Genomic DNA, 20794 nt, shown 5'->3' on the forward strand with positions numbered 1-20794 from the left:
TGTTACTTCTGATTGTCCCATTTAGAAGCATTTTGGAGACACTCTTTTAGCTATGGTGTCTTGTTTGATTTTGGGATTGCCTTCGCAGTATTGGCAAAAATTTCTCTCTGCACGTGACTTTCAGTTGCTATCATGTGAAAATATTGAAGCTGGGAAGAGAATGAATGATCAAACATCGAATTGTGGCTTAGTCCAGAATGCCTCTCCCCAGGCTATTAATTTGTGCATCCCTCGCAAGTCCATCATTATTGGTTGCACAGTTTTGCAAGTTATTAATAAATAACTAGGAGAGGTAATGTTCTTTGCTGCGGTGTGCCATCAGCCCATTTCTTACAGCCTGCACCTCGAGAGTAGATTGACGGTGGCTGGTATTTCTGTTTTGCAGATGTTGTAGAGTTTTGCAATGGAAAGGCTGGTATTTTTGATGAGCTTTTTTTCGCTGTTGCCAAATACACAGCAAGCACCATCGTAAGTATATTTTGTTATTAATTCTTCACTTGTAACAAATCCTTTGAAAGAGAAAGTAGGAAATGGTAACAGACTTTATAGAAGTTCAACAAAGCCTTTTTCTTGGACCTTTGAAAATCTGAGTAACCTTAAATAGGCTAAAATTAAAAAGCTAAGACCTGCCCTTTTAAAGCACTTTTAAGGAGAGAGATCGCCATTCAGTAGCAAATAATAAAAATGTCCTACTAAAGCAAGATGTTCACACTGTTATTGCTGCTTGTTCATCTTTAGCTTATGACATTTATTGGCTTGAAAAATCTTGGTAAAGAATAGCTCTCTTTTCTGTAATTGAGATATACATTGCAGAAAACAAAGGTTTCACGTTTGGAACAGCTTCATGATTTTTCTATACATATCCTGTATTTTAGTGGAGATTCACGTATGTTGATACTGGTTCTTCAGTTGGAAATAGATGCAAGTCTTTGAGAAAACCTATGGAGCATATCTAAGGTCCTTCAAATTGACATTTATCTGTAGGACAGAGGTACAGGAGAAGAGATTCTTGCTTTATTCCAACCAGGATCAAGTGTATTCAGGTACTTGCTATAGCCAGAGGAGAGCATTGATGAAATATTTAGGCAGTCAGGTCAAACCCTCCTCCCGCTCCATGTCAGCCCATCTTTGAGCCTCAAATACTTATTTCTATATTTATGAGGTTTTAACCAGGTGCAGACTCCTGCCTGACATCTGGTGTTGACCTCCAGTGTCCACATCAGCCCCACAGAAGCCAGATACTGGGTACCTATGGTACACCTTGAGTACCATACACACTTCATCTTCAGTGAAACACAGGCTTTGTCATTTGTGATAAAATCTTAGTGGAAATGAGGACTGAGGGTTTTTTTCTTTAAGGTAAATGGATGTGGGAATCATAAAGTGCTGAATGTATTAAGTATATGAAACTGGACATTACGTCAGGAAAACATCATGACACTTCAAGACCAGATCTGGCTTGTGTCTGGCTGGTTGAGATCATGGGCAGTGTGCGCTAGTGACCACGTCCGTGGGAGCTATTGCATAGGTAAACTTTTAAACAACTAACTATACTACTGTTAAAAAAGACCCTAAATTTCTGTAGGCTATGGCAGAGAGCAAGCATTACACTCTCTTTTCCGTATGTCGAGATAGGTCTTGTGTCAACTTTTGCTAGCGCCAACAGACTCTGAGTGGGTCATGCAGTGACACTTTTAGAGTAAAATCCCTTCAGTGCCACTGAGAAAATACAATGAACACAGCTGAAAATGATCTTTCTTCTCAACATTCAACCACTTGAATGTATATAGAGGCCAAACCTGCCTGACTAATGAGTTAGAGAAGACAATTAGACAAATGAAAACAATAAAGATCAGGATCAAGCATTGCATGAGAGTAGATGTAACTGAAAGACAAGTTTCATCTTTCATTGTAAAGTGGAAACATTAGAAAATATTTTCACAAATGGATGGATAAAAAATTTTTCACGTTTATTGAAGGCTATTCTGGTTTTCTTTCCCGAGATCATTATGTTTGTGTGAAGGCTCAGACTACCTGTGATGCATTTCATGAATCATATAGGAGATGATTCTTACTTATTTTCACAGAGCAACATGATTACTATAAAAAAAGGAAGTGAATTTATATTTCCTTTTAAAAAATAAATCAGCTTTTTTCCCTATTTCTACACCCCACTTTTCATTTTATAAATTTAAGAAAGAAGAAACCTAAGAAAAAGTTCAGACAACCCATTCTGATAATGGTGAAATCATTTGCCTTTTGTTTTAGAACCTTCTGCAGAATAATCATTTTCCAAAAGCAGCTTTCTTGAGCTCAGAACTGTGCTTTGTGTATGTACCATCATATCATTAAGACACAGCTCTTCACATAGTTCTCTGATTTTTGTGTGTAAAAGATACTTGAACAAAAGAGGGCAAGAATGATGATCTACATTTTGAAGGGCACAAAATTAATTACCAAGAAGCACCAGAGCAGAGTTAAGAATAAAGGAAAGTAATAAAGAGAAAAAACTAAATCCCAGTCAGTTTAGCCTCTAACTCACTCCTTCCCAGGGCTGTGATCTCACTTTCCATGATCTCTCATTACCAGGATCTCACAAACAGTGACATCTCAATGAAGATCAACCACTTGCAAACCCCATACATGGAAACTGATACCTCCTGACATATTAAAGCCTAAGATGGCATAATGTGGGTGCTAGTACATGAGCATACATGACTTCATAGTACCAAATATGTATTTATGAATATCTATTAAGTGTCTCAGTGCATAGCCTAGTTTTGTTTCCGGAAAGTTGAGTTTATAGAACTTTCTCTGAGTTAAACCAGGCTACAAACAGCATTGGCAGTCCCTGGGAAATAGTGCAGGTTTTTTTCTCTACTCTGCATAGGGACTGATCTTTTGTAGGACCTAAATGTGATGGTTCTGTATTTGGAGATCAGTCGGAGAGAAACTGTCTCCTTTTAATCTCTACTTTGACTAACAAGGGGGGTGGACCAGGTGATCTCTACAAGTCCCAAGTTCAACTATTGTGAGAGTTGTTTTTTTCTTTAAAATTTATATCTGTTGGACATTCTGCTGTTATGAGAAAATCAACCTACATGCTGGATAACCTGTTTCTATGTTATTTTAGATTTCTTATAACTGCCCCAAATGTGGTGCATTTGGGCGTACATGAGACAGTAACAGTTCAAGTCCACGGAGCACAGGGCCCAGTGCAAGTTACTGCATACTTCAAAGATGATAGAAAAAATCAGCTCCTATCAGAGAAGTTCGTCTTTAACCTTAACCAAAATAACAACTACCAAGAGATGAAAAAAGTAATGGTGAGTCTACCATCATAGCGATGTAAATGTTTTAATCTGGTGATAAAAAACACAAAATCTGTACTAGGAACACAACACAACACGGAACCCTAGAGACAGGTGACAAAACACCAACAATTCCAGTGACAGCAGCACACTAATAAATCAATGCCTAATATGATTTCAGTGGTGATTGGGAGTGCTTGGTTTTGCCCAACAAGCAAGCTCAAGATTTTTTCACATGGTCAGGAAAGATCTTTTCATTGCTGTAGATCAGTGATGATATTAACTTTAAAAACATTTATTATTGTATCACTGTTTGTTGTTCTGTATTGCTTAAAGACTATATTCAAGCCTTTGGGGTACAGGTCATTTTTACAAAACAGAAGAAATCTTTAAAAATATGCAATCTCTCAGACAAAAGCCTGTGACATTTCTGCAAACCTACAAGTTGATTAATTCCTCTTTACATCCTGATTTGCATCTTTTGCCTTTGACATGGATTTTGAAGTTTGCCAGCATTTAGTTCGGGCCTGCTAGTTTGGGCTATTTGGTTGGGAAAATAGCTCTGATTATTCCCAAAGCCAAAAGCTGAGCTTTCAAATCAGGTTCCTCTTGAGCATGATGTTTAGAAACATTATATTAACCTGCATGAGGTAAATCTCTAATTTCACAGCCAAGATTTTAGCAAATGAAGGATTACAGGATGCTGCTCAAGCTATCAAATGACATGGTAACTGGAATTTAACATGCATGTAGACTGAAGAAAAGCACTGAGCTGGAATTACTGCCATCGGGCAGAAGAACATGTCTTTCCATGGTGGAAAATGGGGGATTAGATAGTATTTCTACTTAAAAAGAAATACTCATCTAGGAAGAAAGATGTAATTGAGTATCTTCTGTTGAATGGTGATAATAAAAATATTTAAGCACTTTAGCTGTCTTTGGGCCTCAGCTGTGTGGTTCCAAAGTTAGCAAGGTTCATATCTGACTCTGTGGGGTTTTTCCTTTTGTCCTTTTCAGATCAAGCCGGGGACTCAGCAACAGGATTTGTTCAAGAAGAGTAATCAGTCATATGTTCTGTTAGTCACCGAAAGCAGGGAGCTTCATAAGGACATCACTCAAACAACTCGCATCCTCCTGTCTTCCAAGAAAGGCTACATTTTTATTCAGACAGATAAGCCTATATACACACCAAATTCCAAAGGTTAAAATACAAATGTTGCACTTAGATGTTAAATATAGATGTCACAAGGGCTTGATTAGAAAAAGTGATATTGACTTGATCCTCCCTAGTGTAAATCCTTCTCATTTAACTCCAGCTGTCTCTGTGCTTACTAGCCAGTTCAGCTTTTAAACTTGCATTCTTCAGCCAGGGCTTCTTCAGGGTCTACACTGCACATTGCAGCGGCCCGTGTGGAAATGCCACTGGAGTCAGAAAGTCATTCTCTCTTCTAACAGGAGCCAGACAATATCTACTCATTTTTGTTCAAAAAGCTTTATAGCAACTTTCCTTTGGAAAACAAAATTGTGAGAAACCTGCAAAAAAACCCCAATTACTTCTACTTGCAACACCTGCAATAAGTATCCTTTGCACTTCAAGACCACAGCTGTTTTGTTACTTAACACTCTAATTAAATAATAAGAGGGAAGTAAAAAAAGTTCTTGCATTTGGTTGCATGCCTTGACTGCAGAAAGAATACAAAAGTGAGTGAAGCTCCCTGAGCATTTTTTAGAATTTGCTTCAAAAAGGTATCTGTTTGGTCATGTAATATACAAAGCCTGTGGAAGAATACAAATTTATTTTTTTCATTTTTATTTATTTTTTTTTAGAGTTGTTTTCATTAAAAGAAATTGGTTTTTTTCTAAATTCAGTAACTCAGTTTAGAGCTTGTAATAATTACTGTCTGGACAGGTCAGAAATATATATATATGTGAGTACATTTTTTCTTCTGTTAAACAGTAAAATACAGGATCTTCGTTCTGGACAATACTATGAGGCCAATAGATGATACAGTTACAGTTGCTGTGCTAGTAAGTATACAAAAAACACTGTCAATGAGTGCTTGCACAAACTATGATAAACTTCCACAAAAGATCCAAGAGTAAAACTATAGCTATGACTCCTCTCCAGAAACAGTATTTACATGTTGTGAGATACAACTAGTCATTTTTGGCCAACATCAGGAGCACAGAGGGACACGTAACATTTGACTATTAAAGTAGGAAAGTAAGCAGAGCATTTTCTCTTCCTTAGGACTAGTATAGGAACTTGAGCTTTTGGATGTAAATGTTTGACACCTGGAATATAATGTTATGCTTGTTTTCTCTCTCTCAACAGAACTCAAAAGGAATGGTCGTGAAAAAGTCAGACCGGAAAATCAAAACAGTGTTGAGTGAAAGCTTTGAAATACCTGACATTGCCGAGTATGTTACCCCTGTGCCTTGTGCATTAAAGCAGTTCACATCTCAAAATGTTGCTATCTTCAAGCTAAAAGCAAGAGTCCTTCCCTTCTCTCTGTTCCGCTCCCTTGTTTTTCTCTCTTCTCTTTCTTTCTTGTGTATTGTCTGCTTTACCACTTTTTTAGAAGAGGAGGTGCACTGAGGTAGACAGTTTTGCTCTGTTCACACCTGGGAAGCACCACGGCACACTGTCAGTGCATGACAGCAGGGAACCCAGCATAGTCCTGCTCTGGAGCCTCCTGCCGTGCAGGGTCTACACCTGAGCTGGTCACCCCACACTCCCTTCTCTGACACTGGGAAGTCAGTCACACATTTGGGCTGTGATTCATCTGGCCCGTTTTAGATGCCTGTGTCAGGATGAGAGGTACCATGTCCCAGCACTGCCTGTTTCTCTCCATGGCTGTTAGAGGAGCCTGAGGGCACCCAGGCAGGTGAAAGACCTCGTGGGCTAATGTCTAAAGTGAGGAGGATTAACTCCACCTCCTATTAGCAGGATCAAACCATCCAGATTCATCCCCCTTACCTGCTGAAGTACTTAAGATTTTTAACTGCAGAACTGCTTGAATTATCTTTCAAAACTGTCTTTCACCATGGAGCAGAGACTGAGCCTATGGTTAATAACTTTTTACCTTTAAGCACCTCACCTTGGAGAGGTGAGTCCAGAATTTAAAGTTAATATGCTGCAGTTAGCAACGTTTATCCTGGTAAGGAACAGTTTAGCAAACTCCTTCAGTATCTGTTCAACTGTATGACCACATTTAGGAGAGTAAATCTGTAAGGGCTAAGTTTGCAGAGTGTAATTAATTACCTCTGATTTCAAACAGTCAGACTTTTACTTAATATACAATGTGTTCTTGCATGCTAGATTGATTTTGACGTCACAGCGAAGATAAGCTATAGGAAATACAAGATGAGTTCTCTGTTTCTGAGGGCTTTTCAGAGGCAGTGCATGTTACACGTGGTTTGCAACTATGTTATCCTACAGTTGCTCATAAAATCTTCTTGGGTGTTTCCTAAGACGTTTGAAAATATGTTGCTGGGTCCCCCCAGCAAAGAGAAATCCATTAATGAATTAGTTCAGAATGAGATCAAAGCAAGGAAAATATCAGCATTTAGTGATAATTTAAATATATTAGCATCATAAATTATCTGAGGAGTCCCAATTAACTATTCTCTGCTGAATCTGAACTTTAGGCCTGGAAATTGGAAAATCAAAGCTTGGTTTCATCAACATGAAATGTCTAACGTTTCTGCTGAATTTGAAGTTAAAAAATACGGTAAGAGAATATTTAATTTGCATTATAAATATGGGAAGTCATCACTGTGATAGAAGCTATACTGCAGTGGTTATACCTGGCTGTAGTTAAGTACTAAGGACAAGATTTACAGGGTTACAGTGCCTCATTACTCTCTGATGCACAGAAGAACTCTGGGTTTGGGTGCCTGTGCCTTCCACTTACATTTGAAAAAATCATTGCAATTCTGACTAAAGTTTTCAGCGAAGACTAAAATGAATGAAAAAAAAAAAGCTACCTATTTTATCTCAGTAGACTTCAGTTTGGAAGTTGGTTAGAGTTGTTCCTATACTTTTCTTTAAAAAAGCTTCTCTAAGTGTACTGTGGAAAAAGTAAAAATGTAAAAATTTAGCAATCTGAGGTAAGAAATGTCTTGATTTATTTCCACTGAAATTATGCATTCTTATAATATTTAGTGTGGGTGCTGTGTTGGTTGCTTTTTCTTCTTAAAAGCAAGAGAAAGCCTGAGGATTATATAATAATCTCAGTTTAACACACCTGGTTTTGCCCTAGCTAGTGGATGTAACAGAATAGCAGAGACTACTGCATCCTCTGCAAACACCTGCATCCAGGAGCCAATTGCTCTGGCTACATCTGCAGTGGCAAATAGTTTGGCTTTATAGGAGTAAATTGCAGAGTGTCACAGCTCATGTTTGCCCTCAAGCCATTTCAGGGTGGGTTTACTTCACACTGCTTGTAGTCCAGCACACTTAATGCCCATGAGCAGTTAGAATTTATCTTCTGGCTTATTTATGTTGTAAATAATTGATTTTTGTGTGCTTGAAGACTGTTCCACTATGTGAAGCAAAGTAGAAAAAGGGAAAATGAGCAGGGGATTTGCTTCAGAAGTGCACTGCTGGTTCAAACCAAAACCTTCTCTCAGTGCAGCTGCATCCTCTCAGTGGGTGTTGCCACATGCCAGGAGTTTAAGGTATGTTTGAGACTTGTATGTCATGACCTTTTGTCTTCTTTTTTTTCATGCAGAACTTCCATCTTTTGAAGTCAAACTCATCCCAGTTCAGTCATACTACCACATCTGGAATGAAAACTTTGTGTTTGATATCGAGGCAAAGTAGGTGTGCTTGCAGCAAGACTGTTTTAGGAGGTGGATAAGTAGATAATGAACTTTGCCATTTATTCTTTTTTCTTCTCACTAACAGCCAGCTTCTGGCTTTTCTTGAATCTGATGTTAATTTTATATACTCTCTGTTTCCACTACTAACTTGAGACACTGGTGTAAAATCCTACCTGGGTCCAAGTAGTGGTGATCAAAATGGAACAAGGTTTTCCAAATATTTCAGTTTGCTAGCAAAACTAAATTTTATTTAAATAAGAGTGTTGCCTTTTACAAACATACACATAACTAATAGTGTAAGAGTATCTTACTGATAAGTCACCATTGGATCGTTTGTGTCTGTCCCAGTAGCTGATGGGGATGGCGGAGAGGAAACAGTCAATACAGAAGGGAGGAAAGATCTAGGTATAGAAGTTGCTTATATAAACAAACAAGAATAAAATAGCCTGGTCTGTACAACCAAAGCTTGTGCCTTTATTAAGCACTGACAGTAAATAGCCTGGTAATTAATTTGGCTTACAGTAACCTTTAGTTAAATAGGCATTAAATGTTAGCATTTAGCTGTATGAGTGCATGTGACTAAAGCATCATCTAGTGATGTTTAGTAAACACCATAATCATTTGTGTTTCATTTTATGTTTGATTCTGAAAAATCTTCCAAACTGAGAGCAGCAAACAAATTATTATTACACTCAAGCACTATTTAGTATCTTTTGAGATATTATTTTTCAGATTCTTTCCTTATATGAGGAATTATTCTCATACAGTAGGAGCTTTGTCTACATTTGAACGTGATACCAGAAAAGATATTTAAGCCATCTGGGTAGTAAATTAAACAGTTCCAGGAAAGGTTCCTGAGCCCCAGAACTTGGCTGCCGGTGGCTCAGCTGGTGCATGGCACAGGCTTGGCCTCAGCCGTGCAGCAATCCCTGGACAGTTCCAGAAAACTCCCTGGGAGGATGCATGGACCAAGGTCCACCCAGGTCTGCATGTGGCCACCCTGCTGTGGAAGACAGGGGGATTAATAGAGCGGTGCCAGCCAGCCACAGCCTCCAAGACAGCACTGTACTTGTTTAATTAACCTGGCCTAAGCAGGGGGCAGTTCCTAGATTTGCTACATAGCCTGTGGCACTGTATCCAGCTGGAAGCCTGATCCTCCACAGCCTCAGTTCTAGTAGGTTTTGTTTCTGGTCTGATTTCAACGCTGGCCAGCTTATACCATGTCAGCCTTCTGTCCGCTGTTCTTTTGCTCCTCACCTTGACCATGCTGGTCCTTCCCGCCCCCAGCACACCCTGAGAGAGCAGGCAGAGCCCAGTACCCACCGCCTTCTGCTGGGCTGAACAAACACAGCTCTTCTAATCTTCTCTTGATCACCTTCCTTTATTTGTTTCTATTGAATAATTACTAGATTTAATCATGATTAGTTGATATTGTGATATGAAGTGATATCAGATTTAATATTTTTATCAGGCTTTAATATTTTAATTCTTTCTAAAGCTTTCTCTGCATGTTATTGCAGCACTCAGTTTTTACTTTATGGACTGTGCAACTCCTTTGTATATACCTCACTACTCATTAACACCATAATTATTTAAGAGGAAAAAATGGGGTTGAATGACTGGATACTCTTCTTTTGTCTATTGGAAAAGGTCCTAGAGCTGCTGCACAGGCCTGCCTGACTTTCATCAAAATCAACATAGGAAATTCCCGATAACTGAACTTCCATCTCTGAGCTAGCCATGCATGTAATGAACAGTTATTTGGTATATTGACTGTTGTTTCCTGCAGTTACTAGTTCTGGCATTTTAATCAGTTTTCATAAGAACTGCCTCTGAGTCAGTTTCATTGGTATAGATCAGTGCTGATCAGGTCAGTTTGAAAGCAGCTTTGCTTAAACAAAAGTATTACAGATCTGAGATATAGCAGGATTTTCACAAGCAAAAGATAACAGCATGGCTGTGACAGGTCTCATGTAGCACGTTACATGCCATGCTGCAGGAGGGTGCCATCTGCCAGGGTTTCCTTGAATAAGGAACCTGCCAGGTGCAACAACATGCTCTCTCCTATCTCCCCATGACCTGCGTGGAGAGTTCAAGGGTGCTCTGGCCAGATACCTACCTGGCAAATATTTAACTTACAAGAGGTCCCTGTGCTATACTGCCTAAATCCGTAGGAGAGATGCAGGGGGAGGGCAGTCTGCCTAATGCAGGGACGATGTGTCTCTGGAGGTCTTCAGAGGTACCAAATACTTTATATTAGTCCCTGAGATGGTTCTCTGGCCCCCTATTTTAAATGTTGTGCTTGTGAGGTGTCTCATACAAAAGAGTTAGCTGCTCATCCAAGCTAAAGAGACTGGATACCGCTCTTGTTCCCTATGAAAGGGCTGAGCTGTGTGAGACTTCACTGTGCAACTAAAGTTCTCATTAATTTGTAAAAATAAAAAAAATGTGATGTTACTGTGGTGTAAATTTTGTCAGCTGATGTCTCCACCTGTGATTCTGCCGATGTAATTTACACCCTATATTTCTCTGCACTTGAAATCATCACTTTATACAGTCCAGTAAAAGTCTTCATGTTTGAGTTATCAGTGAGCGGGACAAATTTTTGTTTCCAAGCTACTAGTTACAGATGGGGTGCCTAAAGACATCCCAATTTTATTTCAGCATAAAATTATTTGTCTGATTTATGATTGCCTTTTATTAATGTAATGATCCATCTGCTCACTTTTCTTCTTTTCAAAGACACTCTTATGGGAAAGGGATTCAAGGTGTTGCATATGTGCGATTTGGCATAATTGATGAAAATGAGAAAAAAATCTTTATTCCAGGCCTGGAACAACAGCTATCTGTAAGTAGTGGAGTTCGGTGGAGCTATTCTGATTTATCCCACGTGAGCTGAATATTGTCAGAAATATCAGAATACAGATCCCTGTAATACCATAGTCATGCTATAAGCAGCAATTTTTTTTATTCTAATGGCAACAAACCAGTAAAGGGTTGTCTATTTTTTTTTTTTTACTTTCGATTTAGATTCAAAATGGAAAAGGAAGAGTTACTTTAAATACAACACATTTGGAAGAGAAATTAAGAAAGAGTATTTCAACTCTGGAAGGTTTTCATTTATATGTTGCTGTTACCACTGTAGAAACAGCAAGTGAGTACATTATGCCTTAACTGATACAGTCTGTAGTATTTACATTGATCGTTCTCTAGGTATTTGCTCACAGCAGGGCTAAGCATGTTGAGTATGCTCCCAGGCACCTTAGAGCTACCCACAGATGAGCACTGCATGCAATTAGACGCAGTAGTCAGTGGGTGATTTTGGTTGTAGTAAGTATTTAGTGCTAGTCTTGTACCTCTCACCTTACCTCATAACTTCAGTGCTGACCTCTGAAGCTGAATCTGTGATGAAGATGGCCTTTCCAAAATCGGCAAGACTTTTCTTGTTGTTCGTAGGGACACTGATCCCTTTTATTTTAGATATCTGAAAGTAAGGTATCTATTCAGAGCCCAGGCACTTTATATAGTCACTGTAAAGAATGGATAGGTTAGACTGCACTCCAGAGGTGTCTGTTCCCATTGACTATAGAAGGAGTCTAGTCACTTAGCCTAGAATTACTAGAATTCTAAAAATTACTAAAAATCCAAAGTATTAAGTAGGATTCCTTGGAATCCTAAAATTAAGTCAAATGTATTGCAGCTGTGTGGTTCTGTAGTATAATCTACTATAGGTACTTATGCTGCAAAATTTATCACAAGAGCAAAGGAGACTCTAAGACCTCCTGTTACCACACCAGCATAATGGACATAAGATCTTATGGTGTGGCCTGGTCTCTACCACCCTGTGCATGCTTCCTCTTTCTGCCACGGGTAGGCTGCCTCCACACTTGTGTACTTGCTGGGTTTGATATTAATTATATGCATAACAGGACAAGGCTGGTGGGCTTTACTGACACTTCTCAAGATGGGAGTATTAAAGTGGAAAATAAGGACATTGAAAGTATATCTCTAAATGCACTCAGTTTAAAGCAAGCCATGTAACTTTTTTTTTAGAGGTGATTACGGGTAGTGGTTTAACTAGAAGTTAACTAGAAGAATGAGCAGTTTAACTAGAAGAATCTTAGATGGGAAGCAGATGCTCAAGCTGTCTTGTAGGTGCAAAGTTGCAGAAGATGGTATCAGCTAATATTAGCTCTCATCAGCACTCAGAAAGAAAAAGAAAAAAAAAAAAAGCTCTTTCAGGAAATTAAAATTTTTACATCCAACCCTTCCTACTGATTCTGAGTGACTTTTACATTGTGCTTTGATGTAGCCTTTCCCAAAGAATGAAGCCCCGATGGCTTGGAAAGGGAGGTGCACCACCACAGTGGTTCCTGTGGTACCAGTGTGCTCTGTGTCTGCAGACACCTTGTTCCAATCAGTGTGTTAGAGGGAGATTTTCATGTTGTGAGTTTTGCAGGTCTCGATGCCTGAGCTGTCAAGAGCACACACCTGCCACTGCCAGCTTGCTGGAGCACCGCACAGGTTGCCCTGTCCTTGCACTGGCCTGTCTCTGTGTTCCCCATCTGCCTGCACCCATCTCTTCCTCTTCTCAGGACTCTTTGGGGAGGGATCATATTTTGGTTTTCTTTATATGTGCTGGTAAAAATGCAATTAATCTTGAAAACAGAAATGATGGATGCTAAAGTAATGAGCAAGTACATAGTTATTGCTCCCATAGCAACACATACTGTTTGATATTAACAGGTGGTGAGATAAGGGAAGAAGAACTCAACAATGTGAAGTTTGTGAAGTCTCCTTACACTGTTGATCTGTCTAACACCAAAAAGTATTTTGTGCCTGGAGCCCCCTTCTCTGTTGTGGTATGTAGTACTTAGCCGTGTCCATCTGCCTCCATAACAAAGGATTTATATCTGCCCTGTTTATAAATTTCTTATCTAATCCAGTGGGAGCTCTGTAGGACACAGACCTTCAGGAAGAAGCCCAACAGGAATAGGTCCAACACAGAGCTACTGTTTGAGTGTCTGGCTTGTCTCATTTCTGTACACACAGAGCCTGAGCAGGGAAACTAAAGCCAGAAAATACAGGTTTTCTGGTCTGGAAGTCATTTGTGTGCTACAAAGTTTAATAAAACATGTAGCAGTCTCTTCCTCACCTCAAAATCAAAAGATTAAAATAATAATGTATCAAGTTAATCCCATATCAAGTTAAAATTCTGAAAACTAAAACAGAGTATTATCTTTTTTAAAAAAAATGTATTGAAGTTTTTGAGGTTTTAAACTGCACACCAAGAGTTAAAGTTAGAAATTTACCTTGTAGTACTTAAGGACAAGTATCTCTGGGATCCTCTGAGATCCAAAAGAGGCTAAGTGAAAATCCGGGGCAGCTGTTAACCTGTGTTCACAGATTTTTACTTTAGCTGGAGTCTAGCTGAATCAATTGCTATTCTTTTCTCTCAAAGCTCAAATTTTCAAACGCTAATGTTTGTATTTCTTCTCACTTTATAAAAATAATTGCTTCTTGTTTGTGGGCACTTTTTAAACCCAGGCATTTCCTTGAAGTAACAACAGAAAACCACTTTTTTTCCAATAGGCATCTGTCACTTTGGTTGATGGCTCTCCTGCTGCCTCTGTACCTGTCACTGCTACTGTTACCGTGCCTGGAAAATCCCCAATGAAGATGACTGCACTTTCTAATAAAGAGGGTCTAGTCCCCTTGGCCTTCAACATCCCTGGAGATGCTCAGATGCTTCAAATAATGGTAAAGAAAACCCAAACATCCATGTTTAAAAATACACCACTGAGAAAAGCTTGTAAGTCAATTACAAATGACTGTGAAAATTATCAGTATTCATTAAATTAGCACAGAGGGTGGAATGTGATTTCTTACACCACCTGCACAGCTTTGTCCAGATTGTGTAAGGTATGTCAGAGAGACCAGGGGCCTGAGGGATGTCTCACTGAAATGAAGGACACTTGTACATTGGAGCATTGGGAGTACATACATGGGTGATGGTGGTGCTTTTTTTGTGGTTCAGATGTGCATTTTCCTGGCGTGAAGGATGGAAATAGGAGTGTAAGGAATATCACCATGAAAAGTGACAGAAAATGATGAGAAGCAGGTGAAGGAAAAGATCCTTGAGCATTGCAGACAGTAGGCTACATCTGGACACTCAGAGGGTTCAATTACATGCATATATAAAAAGGAGGAAAAGCTGCCTAAGTACAAAATCACCATGATTTTGAGCTATTGATTCTCATTCAGAAAGAGCCAAGGCTCAAAAATATCAGGTGCAAATATATCAAGCGACAAAATAGGGTGAGAGAATAAAGTAATAAAATCCTGGTGTTTAATGCCAGGTTCTGCTGATGACGTCTCAGCAGTGATTCATCTCATTTCCCAGCATCTTCTGGATAACTTGGCAAGATATAAAGTAAAGGTGACACTTGATACTGTCTCCTGAGGGACACTTTACCCACGCTGTCCTTTTTTTTTTTTTTTCCCTGATAGGTAAAGGCTGAAGAGGGAAAAGAAAAATTAGAATCACCTGAAACCAGCATCAGAGCTGAAAGATACCAGTCTGCTTCTCAGAACTATCTCAGCATCAGCATCCCACATACTGTTGTGGCACCTGGAGATAACTTGCACATCACCTTGAATGATGTTCATCAGTCTGGCAGTGGAAAGATTGACTATTTCTATTATATGGTAAACAAAATACCAGACTATCAGTAATTTCTTCTAGAAATCATACAATCCAGAACATCTGTCTAGTTACTAATGCGTGGGAAACCAGAGGGCATCCAAAAGAGGCCAACAGAGATGATGAGTGTCCTAACACACCTGACCTACCAAGACAGGCTGAGGGAGCTGGGCTTGTTCAGTTTGGTGAAGAAGCTAAGAGTGACTTTAATAGCAACCTAAAATTACTTGAAGAGGAATTACAGACATAATGGAGAAAAAATTTCCTAGGTGGTGCCAAGTGATGTAGTTAGGGTATGTTGAAGGGTACATGAATAAGGGTATGAACCTGAAAGGTTCGTTTTGGAAAAACATTTTCACTAGTCATGAAGGCAATACTGGAAGAGGCTTCCCAGAGAGCTTAGGGAATTGTCATCCTCAGAAACATTCAACACTCAACTAGAGAAAACAACATCCGACCGGATCTCACACTGGTGATGGCTCATCTTACAGCAGGTAGCTGGACTAGAGATCTCCATAGGTCCCTTCCAGAAACTGTATAATTCTGCTATTTTTATATGTCTGGGGGCTCGTAATATACAAATCTTTGTAAATTTTTCTTCTGAAGAAAGACACATAAGTAGAAATTTTAGTCTGTACTTTCTAATACAGTCTAGAGCAAAGAGGTCCAGAAGGGGTAATGTTTATCTGCATAATTACGTGGATATTTTTGAAAGATATTAAACTGACAGCCTTTAAAGCTGAAATTCTAGACAGATAACTTTTATGATGCCTGTGACAGTTTGATTTTTCTTAATCCAGATCTCGTTCTTTCCTACTCCTTCCAATCTGTATTCTTTCCTTGTAATAAGCCAATATTAAATATTACTTTTATTGTTCTGAGTCCCATAAATAGCTTTTTTCAGCTATTACAGAACTCTCCACCTTGTTTTGGGCAGATCATACATATGCATAAGATTCTGTTCCAGCAACCAGAAAAACTAGTCGTATTCTAGGGGACCTTAAATATCTCAGAAAATGCCTTTTATAGTTAACTATTGTTTATTTCATGAATAACACATGATTCTTATATTACCATGGTTCCATATGACCTGCACCCAATGTTAGTTAACAGGTAGGTCAGTGTTATTTCCAACAGATGTTATGAAGGATCACTGAAGGCATTGGCTATTATGGCCCTAAATAGCATCCTGAAATTGGGTCTGAAAAGCAGTTCTATAGATGGGAAAGCGAGGAAACAATCCTGCTCAGCCTGGGACAGGAATGCAAAGCATTTATTTTGCTGAAGGAGACAAATGTGTTCATGGATACATTCCAGGAGTGAATCTGTTGAATGTCAAATGGGTTTAATCCCTTTCTCCCTCTCTTCATCTTAATTTCCCTTGACAGCTTAAATTTCCCAGGTTGATAAGCACTACAGGCACCAGTTCCCACTTATTTTTAACAGAACTCTGATATATTGGAATAATTCTATTCCTAGGAGTTAAATTTATGTTTTGGGGGGTTATTTTCATTGGATGGCTTAGCACAGGGTTGGAACTGCTGCTGCCAGGCCCTGGGAAGGTGCAGTGCTGGGCAGGCAGGTGCGTGGGTGGGGTGGGGGAGACACGGCTGGAGCTCAGCGGTGAGGCTCTCTCCCAAATTTCAGTCACCTAAACAGAGGCAGTGAGGATTTCAGACCAGGCTGCAGCATGTCGTTGTTTCCTCCTGAAGCCCTTTCATTGCATGTTTAGGAAAGCTGCATGTATTTTCTTCTGGGAAGAGCACTATCGGTCCTCCCACTGTGTCTGTTTTCTACTCCCCTGATGGCCCATGAGTAGAATTAACATAACACAAGAAGAAAGGAATTAAATAGTAAAAGATGGGCTGAAATCAGTTAAGGGCCAATCTGTGATACTTTATCCTGAATAATACTTTTTGTGTGAAACCACCAGCTCCAATCTTTCCACGCTGTCTAAAAGATTCAGTACTGCTTTCAGATTAAATAAAGCTGAGATCCTCCCGGGGCTTATGACTTGTGATTTTAGAAGACAGAAATGAGACTCCCATCTGGGACCCCCTTTTCAGGCTGTAAGACTGAGTGGAGGGTGGTAGATTTGCATTCAACCCCCCACCACAGGACCAGTGCAGCAGAGGTTTACCCCCACACTCTCCTGTGCTAGAGGCACTGCCTGCTGGTCTCCTCCAGGCTACTGGCATGCAGGTTGGGAATTAAAACTATTAAGTGCCATTAGAAGAGAATAAATTTTAAACAGAAAATTCTCATAAAATTCTATATATGTACATAAAATCACGGAACATAGTGCTCAGTTTGGTGTGTATTCACAGTATTTTATTTCTGTTTGTTTCTGCCTTGCAGGTTGTAGCAAAGGGACAAGCTGAGCTTCTGGGAAGGGTGCCATCGTCAAACAAAATAATAAACATTGAAATCACCCAGAAAATGGTGCCTGCCTTTCGCTTTTTAGCTTACTACTTCATTGCAAACAAGGGACATCAAGAGATTGTCGCTGATTCTGTATGGGTGGATGTCGCGGATGTCTGTGAAGGAAAGGTACTTTCAAAGCAAGTAGCTTCTGTTGTTGTGTTCAAAAAATGAAAACAAAAACATGGGGTATCAGCAGAGCAAGTGCAGGTCTGGGGTTAAGAGGCGAAAGGCATTTCATTTTCATTGAAAAAGGCAGCCATCAGGATTCTTGCTAAAGAGTATAGCTGGGAAAGGCTCCCAAAAATGGTGGTGGAGACAGCTGCCTTCCCTGGGAGAGGCTGTGCATCGCGGAGATGAAAAATATAATTTCATAGAGATACATCCTCATCTGCAAGTGTCTATATGTTAGAAATCTGCAGGGAAACGTCAACAGAATCATTGAGATGGAGAATTCCTTTATATTTTTGTCTTTTTGTAGTCAGAATGAAAGTGAAGCAATTTATTAGGGGAAAAAATAATTTAAAGTAATTTTTCAAGCTTTTTCATTCCTGCTAAAAGTAATTTTCTGAGATTGTGTAGCACTTCAAAAGCTGTTTAAAAAAAATAAGTTTACATTAAAAAAATCAAGTGTGGGCAGAATAGGAGTCTTTCTAAGCCTTTCCTCCACCTTCTTCCTCCTCCTTTTTGGCACCGTAATTTAAAGTGGGGGGAAAAAAAGACATGGGATTTTTTCCCGATAGCATGAAACACAACTGAGGAAAAGTATTAGCTGTCTAAAATTACTTTTTCCAAAAAAAAATGTTTATTTTTGGAAAAAGAATGTGATAGTCCATTGGGAAAAAAAGTTTTCAAGAAAAGTTACCCTTCTTTAACAGAAGCCAGTTATTCATTCATAAAATGTCAAAACCCAGTCATGTTCAAGTTAGCATTTCTATTAATAATCCCCTATTAATTTCATAATCACCATGGCTATTTCCTCCTAAATTACAGAAGTGTCTGCATCAGACATGAGCCAGATCTGAACCCAGTCATATTGAAAAATTCAAGTGTGAGATAGAAAGGAGGTACTACTATCACAGACTTAGGCAATTTAATTTTGTACAAAGGTTAATAAGTCCTTTGCCCTATTGCATGGCCGTTTTGTTTCCACTAGAAAATAAAAAAAATTACACTGAAGGACCTAGTTCAGCAAACCCCTTATACATACTTTCAATTCCCATTGGTGTCTAAGTGTCATTGAAAGGCAGTGTCCGATACCCTGCACAGACACATCTTTTAACCCTCCCCCCTTGTCATCCTCCAGTGGGAGATACCTGCATCTACATCTTCCAAAACACAGGATCCCAGGCAGAAACACCACAAAACAGGAACACCCCCCAGCTTCTGACTACTGACAGTCACAGCTGTCACATTTGACAGTGCCCTGGCCCAAAGAGTCTTCACTTTTTATTTTTATTTTTATTTTTATTTTTATTTTATTATTATCATTATTATTATCATTATTATTATCATTATTATTATCATTATTATTATCATTATTATTATCATTATTATTATTATATCATTATTTTATCTTTTTGTTCCAATCTTTTCTGTTTAGATTAAAGTGAGAACAAGACAAGAGACATATGAACCAACAGATGTTGTCAACTTAGTGATTGAAACGGACCACGCGGGAACAGTTGCCTTAGCTGTGGTTGATAAAGCAGTTTTTATTTTGAACAAGAAAAATAAGCTTACAGCCAAAAAGGTAAGATATCTGTAAGAGGAAAATAGCATATCTACTAGTCAAGCAAAATTTTCAGTTACTAATGGGGTGATCAAAATGTAGTTAATGCCTATTAATTGCTTAATCACAACTTTACTAAACTCAGAAATGTTTTTGCTTTTGCCATTTAGGATCTATTTAAGATGAACAATATATTTAAGATGGGATATCCATGCTACAGCAGACTTTAGTAAGCAGAAATTAGTAAATTAAAAAAGCTTTACTTGAAAGCACTCCCCAACTAAAATATGTCTCAGTTTTAATCCCAGTTTCTAAATGCAGCTTGTACCACCAGACCACCAGTTTGTTTTGCTTCTGCAGGTCAAAGGCTACAATAATTTTTTAAATATATATTAAAAAAACCCCAACATTTTGGAAGTGTATACAGTCCACCTATGCTATTTTATTTGGCAGGTATTTAATGCTATGAATTCGTATGATCTTGGATGTTCTCCAGGTGGTGGTGCAGATAGTGTTCAAGTTTTTACTGACGTTGGTCTGGCCTTTTTATCAGATACAATTAAATCCAATGTTCGGGAAGGTAAGTGCAATCTGCCCTTTACTTTAGATGTTTGTACAAGACCACTATAGGTCTGGGGAGGCTGACTGCTTAAAAGTCAGAAACATTTTATCATGATGTTGTAAAATCTCCCTTACCTGTGTGGTTTTTCTTCTTCTGCTCTTCCACTGAATGCCTGCAGCTCAGGTAGCCCAGATTCTGATTGCTGGTCCTTGGGTGTCCAGCTCAGCTGGGGCAGGCAGCAGCTGGTTAGGGCTGTAAGGTAACTCATCGAACCATGGGTCTTCTGTGAACGAGATGGGTCCTCAGGTCAATCTTCCACAAGTGACCCAAGTCACCAGGCTGTTACTGTCATAGTATCATGACCAAGCTCTTCTTTTCTGCTTTCCCAGGCTATAAATGCCCTCAGGTTACCAGAAGGCAGAAGAGATCTTTTGATTTTCACAAGAGAATGTCAGGAATTGGTATGTCTGCTCATGTGGGTGGCCTGAAAGGCTTAGCAAGGGGAGGTAAAGGGATCTGGCTGGGATCTAGGAGTCACGAAGTGATGGGATAGTAAAGGATACCAAGATATTTACAGGCCCAGTTCTTGCATGAAGTGCCATAACCCAGCACAAGTGTGTATGCTATGCCATGTGACCTGATACATCATTTATCAAAACAACTCCAAAACAATTTATCAAAACAAAACCGTGTGTGGCCCAGCTGCAAATGGAAAATAATTCACTGGTTTATAATCCAAATTGTGAGATACTTCTACTAGGTAACATATCATGGAATCAGTCATGGCTTTAAAGTTTTTCTTTTCTTTTTCTAATTATTTGTATGGCCAGAAAATATTTTATAGATCGTATTTATTTTTTCCTTGACATTCTGCTCTGAAGTTGCGCTGGCTTTGGTACCATGTGCTTCCATTAAGAAAAAAGCTAGTAAAATATTTGGTCTAAACTTTAAAAAAAAAAAAATAAAAATTACAGAAATTTATATTTCCTTGCCAGAAGACAAAAGCTTGAAGCTGGCATTGTCCTTACTTTTGAAATCGGTCTCTTTATTCAAGAATGAGAACACTGACATGGCTACTTCTATCAAGATATCTAATTCCAGTCTGCCAAGGAGGTGGTTTTAATTCACAGTTTAAATTTGAAGAGAAAGCTTAGAATAGAATATCTAGGATGCTATAGGGCCATACTTTCCTCCTGTGTTTGCGGACTGTTTCTAGGACAGAAAACAAGTCCCCAGCT

The 20794-nt window shown here is 39.0% G+C and overlaps 1 protein-coding gene across 1 annotated transcript in view; it reads left to right on the top strand.

Moving 5' to 3' along the window:
- Positions 1–315: 315 nt before the first annotated feature.
- The window catches only part of LOC119142673 (complement C4-like), a 46525-nt gene continuing 26046 nt past the window's right edge, over positions 316–20794 (top strand). Inside the window, exons 1-16 of the mRNA XM_037375848.1 lie at positions 316–468; positions 3134–3326; positions 4329–4512; positions 5269–5339; positions 5647–5732; positions 6963–7045; positions 8048–8135; positions 10881–10986; positions 11169–11292; positions 12885–13000; positions 13731–13898; positions 14649–14846; positions 17200–17391; positions 18866–19015; positions 19448–19574; positions 19946–20017. Of these exons, the coding sequence (XP_037231745.1) occupies positions 404–468; positions 3134–3326; positions 4329–4512; positions 5269–5339; positions 5647–5732; positions 6963–7045; positions 8048–8135; positions 10881–10986; positions 11169–11292; positions 12885–13000; positions 13731–13898; positions 14649–14846; positions 17200–17391; positions 18866–19015; positions 19448–19574; positions 19946–20017 (2023 nt within the window). The 5' untranslated portion in view covers positions 316–403. The remainder of the gene's footprint in view (positions 469–3133; positions 3327–4328; positions 4513–5268; positions 5340–5646; positions 5733–6962; positions 7046–8047; positions 8136–10880; positions 10987–11168; positions 11293–12884; positions 13001–13730; positions 13899–14648; positions 14847–17199; positions 17392–18865; positions 19016–19447; positions 19575–19945; positions 20018–20794) is intronic.

This window comes from Falco rusticolus, chromosome 2, assembly GCF_015220075.1.
Source record: "Falco rusticolus isolate bFalRus1 chromosome 2, bFalRus1.pri, whole genome shotgun sequence".
NCBI lineage: Eukaryota > Metazoa > Chordata > Aves > Falconiformes > Falconidae > Falco > Falco rusticolus.